Consider the following 9,284-nt stretch of genomic DNA (forward strand, 5'->3'; position numbering starts at 1 on the left):
TTTTTTTTTTTTTTTTTTTAACACATCTATTATTTATTTATTACACATCTAAGTGGTAAATAGATGTGTAAAAAAATGTTCTACCTCAGAAGTAGACAGGAAAGCAACATCAAAGTACCATTTTATACTATTCAATTAGCATCGTAGAAAGGAATTCATAATACTCCATGCTGGCAAAGGGTGTGCTCTAAGGGTACATTTGTACATTTTGGTGCAGCCCTTCTAGAAAACAGTACACTGATCTACAACCAGTCACGGGGATGGCACAGAACTGAGCACCATTTCATTCCATTGTGCATGGCATCACCATGAGTCAGGGGTTGACTTGATAACACTTACCAATAATAACACTTAGAGCCATACATGTTTAGAATCTTTGACACAGCCATTCTAACCCTGAAGTTGTAACCCTTTTCAAAACATTTCTTATGACGTTTTCAAGCATACAGAATAAAACAGAATAGTATGACTTGGTTAATAGTGTAATGAAGAAGTAGATGAGTGCATGAATATAAAGCACTATTTGAACATCAGGAAAAAAAAGTCATATGGACAAGGAAGACCATAGATTAAAAATGGAAACTTAACTCAATATGTAGCAGGACAATGTCTGAAAAAGCTGTGCTTCACCTCAGATAGACTATTTCATAGCAATGAAAATAATAAACATGAAAAGGCAGAATTGTGTACAGTCTGAGCTAATGTTAATTGAAAAACCAGAATTTAAGTTGTATGTGTAAGTGATGACACCCATGTAAAAACATATAAGTGAGCAAAGGTCAAAGGAAACATGTAAAACTATTTGTTGAGTTGGGGTGGACTAGATGATAAATTAGGGTTTTTTTCTCCTTAAATATTGTTGTAGTACTTTTACAATTAAATACTAATTACAAATTAATAAGAGGGAAATTCTGGTCTCCACCCTAAATCAATCCATGAATGTGTACTTGCTGGGGACCAATTCCTTAGGTGATTGTATTAAAGACTGAATTAAGTGGCAGAAGAAATTTAGAATCTCACTGAAGCTTCTAAATAGGACTCAGTTTTAGGGCAGGGATTGGTTCATAAGTGGGTTCTGAAAGACTTGTCATGTCAGAGCTAGATGGGAACAGTCTAACATCTTCATCTAAGGGCCAGTGAGGCTAAGCGATTTGCCCAGAAGAATCCAGCAAGAGTTCAGCTATTCTACAGAGGGGTCACTGGTGGCATTTGGATCCATCTCCTGCATTAGGGTACCTGATGTCCAGGAATCGCTGGCCAAGCAGAGAGAACCTTCCTGGCTGATGAAGGCAGAGAAGCTGTACCCTGGATGCAAACCCATGTGATCTGGTTGTCTTCCACAGGACACTGAGTGGATTCAGCCAGACCCAGCCCTCCCAGCAGCAAGTGGGGCTGTCCCGGACCGTCCGACGTTACCCGGCTGCCGCTGCCACTGGCCAGCTGACTTCCAATGCCCTGCCTGTGGGACCAGGCCCTGAGCAAAGGCATGGCGCCCAGCAGGCAGCACATCTTGGCCATGTTTCATCCCCCTGGGGTAAGGATTCCCTCTCTTGGGGACCCCTCCACTCTCACCTCCTTCCCCATTCTTTCAGCCACTCAATAAACAGTTGTTGGGCACTTTCTTTGTGCCAGGTTCCAGAGATAGAAAACCAAGCTGATCTGGACTTTGCCCTTGTGGAGACTGTTCAACCTTGACTGTTCCATTTCCTCCCAAGCTGTCATCCTTCCTGCCTTTGTTTCCACGAACGTTAACTCCTGTATCCTCGTTCTTCCAATTCATCCTCCCTGCAAATCCCAGGCTCCTGGACCTGCCTACCCAATTTAGCATCTACACCTGGCCTCTACTTTCTACAAGAGCAAACCAAGCATCTATGTGGAGTCAGGTCATGGCAGGTTCTTGGTGTCCCCGCTGCATCTCTCCTCTGTTGTTGCCGGACAACCTTTCCCCTGGACACTCTCCCATTCCTCAGAATAGCTGCTCAAGGCTTCCCCACTTTCCCTAGTCTCTCATCTACTGCCTCCCACATTATATAGACACATAGGCCTATCTCTCGCCATCCAGAGAGCTCCTCAACATCCTACCCATCTCCCTACCAATTCACACCACACTCTTCCCTAAACCTGCAATCCAGCGGACCTCCTTTCTTGCAGTCTTGAAAAGGAGGTGTCCCTCCCATTGTCTAAGGCTCATTCCTGTTGTTGTTAAGAGTGCTACTGAGTCAGTTACGATTCACTGTGGTCCTATATAGGGTTTCTGAGGCTATAAATTTTTGCAGGAGCAGAAAGTCTCATCTTTCTCCCATGGAGCGGCTGGTGGACTCAAACCACTGACCTTGTGGTCTGCAGTCCAGTGCTTATCCTACAGAGCTACCGTGGCATGCCTACACTCCTCCTTTGCCTCTTGCTTGTTCTCTCCCTTCGGCATCTTTAACCTGTTCCTCTCTATCAGTCCCTTCTCTTCAGCATATGCAGGTATTTGCAACTCTCCCATGAAACCCACACACTTCCTGCTTCCCTCTGGCTTCCCCTCTCTCATCCCTTCAAGCTTCTTGTACATGGGTCACATGTCCTTTCTCCACTTCCTCACCTCCCGTTCTCTCCTCAATACTCTCCTTCTGGCTTCCTGCCTTTGACTCTTCATGTGGAATGAATGTGTCTCCTTTGTGTTTCCACTGCCACCACTCTCATTAAACAAAGTCACCTCAGTTTGCACTGCTGTAACGACCTTCCAACTGGTTACCACGATCCACCCTCCACACCACAGCCAGGATGGAAATTCATCCTCCTTCAGTTCCTCTTTGATCTCTTGCCAAAAAAATTTCAATGACTTTCCCACTATCAAACAAGATGTCTGACCCTGGCCCTGACATTAGGCTGCCCCCGCCCCCCAGTAATCCTTTCTGACTTTCTCTTTCCCTACCTCTCTTAGAAAACTCTCCACTCTGGCAAGCCTGAACAACGTTCTGTTCTCTGCCCTTAACTTTAAAACCCAGCTGCAGAACTTGCTAGCTCTGTGACTTAAGGCAAGCCACTTCACTTCTGTCAGCCTCAGTTTCTTTAGCTGAAAAATGGAAGCATTCCATGGATCATGTGAAAATTGCCGATCAATGGCTCAAGCTAAAGTAATACCAACTCAAGAGGGTTGAAAGTTAACTTTATGTACATGAAGCATGAGTTCAGTGTGTGGTTGGCATATTGGTGGGCCTCAATAATTGCTGGAATGTGAGCGTCTCAAAGGCCCCAGTCTTGTGGGCCCTGGTTCTGGAGGTCATGGTTAGGCCTCTCAGCCCTGCCTCCTGGACCCAAGCCCTCTCTCTGCAGGGCTGAACCTCACGGAGAAAATCAAGAAGATCAAGATCGTCTTCACTCCCACCATCTGCAAGCAGACCTGTGCCCGCGGGCACTGCACCAACAGCTGTGAGCGCGGCAACACCACCACCCTCTACAGCCAGGGTGGTCCTGGGCATGACCCCAAGTCTGGCTTCCGCATCTGTGAGTGCCTTGGACTGAAACCCAGCCCTCTGTAGGAAGGACGCCCACTGCTCTTAAGTTGCTTCTCATGAGTTGTCCCAAGTCAGAGGAGGAGCTAAATCCTCACTCAGCTCTGCCATCACCTGGCTGTGTGGCCCTGGGCAAGGTACATAATCTCTCTGAGCTCAAGTTTCCTCCATAGAGAAACAGGGAAGTTAATAATATGCCACCTGCCCTCTAACTCCCAGGTTATTGTGGGAAAGTGGGAAAGGACTTTTTAGAAAGGCAAAGGCTGGTTATTAGCTTCATTTGTCACACCAATTTGTCTTGCTTCCCAAGCCACCAGATTTGGGGTCCGGCTCTCCTGCTTCTCTGTTGTCATCTGCCAGCCATGTGGTGGGTACTGTTAGGTTCTTCCACCGCCAGTCACCTTGAGGGTTGGTGTTGTAGATTTCTGCCAGATCCCCTGCCTGAACGGAGGCCGCTGCATCGGCAGGGATGAGTGCTGGTGCCCGGCCAGCTCCACCGGGAAGTTCTGCCACCTGTCTGCCCCCATACTGGACAGAAAACCTCCAGAGGAGGTCTTGAACCACAGAGCCCTGTTGGAGAGTCCCCTGAAGCAGTCCACCATCACATTACCTCTCTCCAACCAGCTCGGTGAGTGTCAGCCCAGGGCTGGTGGATGCTGGCGTCCAGGTGGAGGGAGACAGGGAAGCCATTTCTGGTCTTATAGCCCAAACCTCCCTCCCTCCTTCTCTACACTCAGACTCTTTCCTGCTTCTCTTTCTCCTATCCAAATTCATCAGTACTTTCTGCCCTTACCCTGTGTTAGGAGCTGTGGGGAGATGAAACAAGATAAGGGCAGGGTGCTGCCCTCAGGAGCCCACCGTGCAAAGTAGGAAATAGATGGGTAGGAAATAGAATACCAACAGAAGCGTTCCAGCTCTCCTGCCTTGCATTATTAGGTGCAAAAGACAGGGGACAAAAACCAAACCTGCTACTGGGGAGTCAGGAGGTAGAGATTTATTTCTCTGAGCCCAAGTGCTCAGAGAAGGCCATGTGGGGAGATGGACTTCAAGTGAGACCTTAAACTAGGGGTGGGGAACATCCGGCCCTCAAAATCATCTGGTCTGATCCTGCCAAGGCAACCAAAGTTCTAACCATCACATTGTGTTGTTGTTGTTGTTTAGTGCCGTCGAGTCAGTTTCAACTCAGGGAACCTGTATAGGGTTTCTGAGGAGCTGCTGGTGAGTTTAAACTGCCAACCTTGTAAGGTTTAAACTGACCTTATAGTCAAGTGCTTATCCTACAGCACCACACCAGGACTCCAGTCATCGCATTGTTGTTGTGGTTAAGTGCCATCGAGTCAGTTCTGACTCATAGCGACCTTGTATAGGGTTTCCAAGGAACAGCTGGTGGGTTTGAATCCCCAACCTTGTGGTTAGCAGTCCAGTGCTGGTTAGCAGTGTGAGTTAATTAAATGCTTGACCAAATATAGCAGGCTAATTTTGAAGTTGATAATTTTATATAGCCTGTGAGTGATATTGCAAACTTTGACTGAAAAAAGGTTCCCCAAATGTGCCTTAAATGATCAGGGGAACTTGGTCAAGCAGAGGTTCCCTGACAGAGGCACTGGCCCTAACAAAGGCGTGAAGGTAAGACCACAATGGCATCTCTAGGGGAAGTGTGGGCCACACTGGGTGACACTGTCAGAGGAAGTGACACCAAAATGAGTCTATAAAATATTTGTGCAGTGTTTTAGCAGAATTTAGCATTACTATTTTTTAAATAAAAACATCCTTGGGGTTAGTTACAACAACTTAAATATTTTTTCATATGCCCAACTTTCATATCTCAAGGTACCTGCAAGGCTAAAACTCTATGCTGATTGGTTCTTTGAATCTTCTAAGGCACTCTGGTCTGGAGTCCTGGTGTGGTGCTGTAGGATAAGCACTTGACTATTAACCACAAAGTTGGGGGTTCAAACCCACCAGCTGCTCCTTGGAAACCCTATACAGCATCTCTATGAGTCAGAATTGACCTGACAGCAGTTAACACCAAATTCAGTCAGATCTATCATTATTACCCTGTTACAATGTCGAGTCACATGGTTTTGTCTTCACAGGTCATGTGAGAAGCAAGTGATGACGTTTTTGATGCTGTCAGTATTTTTATAGTCACTGATTTTGTCAAGTTTTCTTATGTTTTAGCTAATATTGTGGTAATTAGTATTTGAAAGCCTTTTTTGAGAATGATGTATAATTTTTTAAAAAGGAGAAAAATCCAAAGAGACTTCTACTCAGCAACTTATAATGTAATTAATCATGTTGTGATTCAATGTGGAAAAGTTTTGTAAAATAATTTTGTTATTATTCATATGATCGAAGAAATATCACATTTAAGCAACTTACAACGATGTTTATCACATATTATTCTATGATTAAAATGGATAATAAACATTTACTAAGGGTTCTGTATGGTCTGGTAGGGAGGAGGTCCATGGGGTGACACGGTGAGTTAACCGCACTGGTGACACCAACCCAAGTGACTCCAGAGGGATTGGTTTGGCCAGCGCTCAGGCTTGGGATAGGTTCTCTGGGGAGATGAATTCAGGAAGGTAGTTTGGGACTTGATGATGAAGGTCCTTGGTTGAGGGGTCTGAGTGAAGGGATTTGAACTTCATCCAGTTGAATGGTTCCTGAGTTCTGAGTAGGGAGTGAAGAAAAGCAAGCAGTCTTCGGGAGACACCCAGGCAGTGCCCCACCTTGTTCAGGGTTAGCAGACACTCTTCCAGAGAGGGATAGTGAGGGTGGGGCCCTGTGTACCCCAACTCTGACTCCAACCCCTCTGCCTAGCCTTCGTGAACCCCTCCTTGGTGAAGGTGCACATCCACCACCCTCCCGAGGCCTCGGTGCAGATCCACCAGGTGGCGCGGGTGCGGGGCGAGGCTGTGGAGGCCCGAGAGGAGAACAGCGTGGAGACCAGACCCTCGTCCCGGCTCCCTGTCAGCCCGGGCCACAACCACTGGGACAGCAATAGCATCCCCACTCGCTCTGGAGAGTCCCCTCGGCCACTGCCCCCCGCGGTACCCAGACCTCACGGACTGCTGGGCCGATGTTACCTGAGCGCTGTGAATAGGCAGGTAAGAACTCAGCTCCTGCCTCAGCCTTGGAAACTTCCAGACAGACCTAGTCCCAACTCTGCCCTCCATTTCCTCTCCTTCTCGTTTCCTGTGTCTACAGAGGTTTCCACGTCCCAGATGGGAAAATTCAAGGCATAACATTGCCTGAGTGGGGAGAGGCTGGACCCCTATCTGTTGTGCACTGTTGCAGGGGAGTCCTCGAGTGAAGGCAGCCTAGACAGTCTGGTCCCAGGAAGTCCTGGGTACTCTGAGAACTGAGCTGAGAATGCCTGGCACATGGGCAAAAAGCCATGTGGAGTTTGGTATCCAATTGAGATGGAGGTTGCAAAGATGTAGAATCCGAAAACTCAAGTTGAACGCTCCCCTATCCATTGGGCTACAAAGATGAGAGAACCCCCGCTCCACCCTGGAGCCATCCACTGTCAGCAATGGGAAACCAGGGGAGCTTCTCTGAGCCCAGGCACCTAAGAGTAGGGGCCAGGCCCGGCTCAGGGTAGCCTGTCTAGGGGTTGCCATTTGGTATGATCAAAACCCTCTCCTGAGGTTAGGGGACTGGTAAAGGCAGGAAGTAATCTTTCCACTCCTCGGCTTATGTGTCCCTGAGCCTGGGCTCTGCTGTTGGTGACACTGAGTTTGATGGAAGAAAGCAAGACGTTTGAGACCCATTTGCTGTGGACTGGAGACATGGAGGTTTTCAGAGCAGCACAGGGCAGGTCTTGTGTCTGGGGTGTGGGACCCTCAGTCATCAAGGCTTATAGGGTCTGATGGAGTAGACTGCAGGTTTCTCTGCTGCCCCTTGTGCCCTGGGCTGTCTCCCCTACCCCCTTCCTTGGGTGGGGGCCTCCTCCAGTGGAACATGGCAGGGTTTTCTGTGTCTTGGGCTTTCCTGGAGCACCTGGCATAGCAATGGACGGAAAGAGGGTCAACGTGCCCATGGCCTCTTTTCTAGTGTGCCAACCCCCTGTGGGAGCTGACCACCCAAGAAGATTGCTGTGGCAGCGTGGGAGCCTTCTGGGGGGTGACCTCATGCTCCCCGTGCCCACCCAGACCAGGTGAGTGCTGTGTGCTGAGAGGTTGAAGGTTAGGGGGAAGCTCTTACCAGGGCCTGGTCTGCTCACCCCTCTGTTGCAGGGCATACCCCACTAGGTAGGTAAAGGGGATGGTAAACTTGGCAGGACTGCTCAAGTGTGCTCTGGCTGGAATTCAAGGCCCTGATGATCAGGCAGTGCATTCCCTCTGCAGGGACAACCTGTCCTGCCTGAGGCGGGAAGTGGCGGGGTGTGTGGGGGGGGGCTCCCCTCTCACCAGTTGTTCTTGCTAAGATGGCAGGTATCCCATCTGTTGTTGAGTGATGTGGTGACTCACTGTTTTCCCTTATTCTCTCCCTGGAGGGGCACCTAGCTGCTCCCCACCATGGGCTGTGCCTCCAGAATGTTCTATTCAGATATGCTATATCTAGTTTCCTGCCCTCTTCTGGATGATGGGGAAAACCTAACATTCATTCGTTCAGTAAACACTCAACAAGTGCCTCCTGTGTATCAAGCACTGAGGGTTCAGGAGTGAGCAAAATGCCCATTGTCCTGCACTCTTCGACTTTGAACTTGTACTTGGGAGGGGAACCTGTGCTTAGAATGGTTTCCTCATGCCAAGGCGCACACCTACTCAGTCTGCCTTCCCTCCAGGCCCCATTCCTGGGCCTGGGCCAGGCCTGTACTTCTTTCGCCTGTCAGCAACTAACGCACTGAGTCAAAGAAACTGCTTTGTGGGGAGCCTGGGCCAGGACTCAAAGGTGGGAGGTTCAGGACTGGTCCCAAGAGCCTACTCAGCTGTGGAGAAGTGACCTTATTTTACAAGTTGAAAATAAATGGTGATGTTGTTGTTAAGTGCCATCAAGTAAGTTCCAAATAATAGTGACCCTGTATAGGGTTTCCGAGAAGCAGCTGGTGAGTTTGAACCGACGACCTTGAAGTTCAAACCACTTTTTGGTGAAACAGACTTAAGCTTCAGACGTATACCAGGTCCCAGCTCTGCCCCTTAACTTCTTTCTACCTCTTCATTTCTCCTCATCCATAAAATAGAGACGATTATAGACCTCGTTTTAGGACTAGCGTGGAGAACAACTGAGATGACATGTGGGCTCTGTAGGATAAATACTGGACTGTGAACCTCAAGGTCGCCGTTCCGAGCCTGCCACCTGCTTCACAGAGAAAGATGAGACTTACTGCTCCCGCAAAATACATAGCCTTGGAAACCTATGCAGGGTCACTGCTAGTCAGAATTGACTTGAAGGCACTTAACAACATGTGTTTAACATGTTCATTCGTCAATGAGCTGTAGCTGTTACTATCATCACCACCATCTTTCTTTTTCTTCTTAAGTGTCCCTCACGTAAGGAAAAGGGGTCTAGACCCCACTAGGGAGGAAGGCATGGTCAAGACTGATTGTGACACCTTTCTTGTTTTCCTCCTGCCTTCCTATCGGGCTGACTCTTCAGACTTCCGTGTCCCAAATTCCAGTCAGGCAACAAATATTGACATTGACCAAGCACCCATGTGCAGGCCTGCGCAGACAGTGGGGGACAAACGAGAAGTAATCCCTCCTCTCCCTAACTTTACAGGCTAGTGGCGGCCATGGTGGTGGAGGAGGTGGTGGTGGAGGTGGTGGTGATGGT

The 9,284-nt window shown here is 48.4% G+C and overlaps 1 protein-coding gene across 1 annotated transcript in view; it reads left to right on the top strand.

The window, feature by feature from the left end:
- The window catches only part of LTBP2 (latent transforming growth factor beta binding protein 2), a 157,682-nt gene that overhangs the window by 92,957 nt on the left and 55,441 nt on the right, over positions 1–9,284 (top strand). Inside the window, 5 exon segments of the mRNA XM_006865607.1 lie at positions 1,344–1,534; positions 3,322–3,492; positions 3,922–4,128; positions 6,327–6,613; positions 7,563–7,665. Of these exon segments, the coding sequence (XP_006865669.1) occupies positions 1,344–1,534; positions 3,322–3,492; positions 3,922–4,128; positions 6,327–6,613; positions 7,563–7,665 (959 nt within the window).

This window comes from Chrysochloris asiatica, unplaced genomic scaffold, assembly GCF_000296735.1.
Source record: "Chrysochloris asiatica unplaced genomic scaffold, ChrAsi1.0 scaffold00079, whole genome shotgun sequence".
NCBI classification, from domain to species: Eukaryota; Metazoa; Chordata; class Mammalia; order Afrosoricida; family Chrysochloridae; genus Chrysochloris; species Chrysochloris asiatica.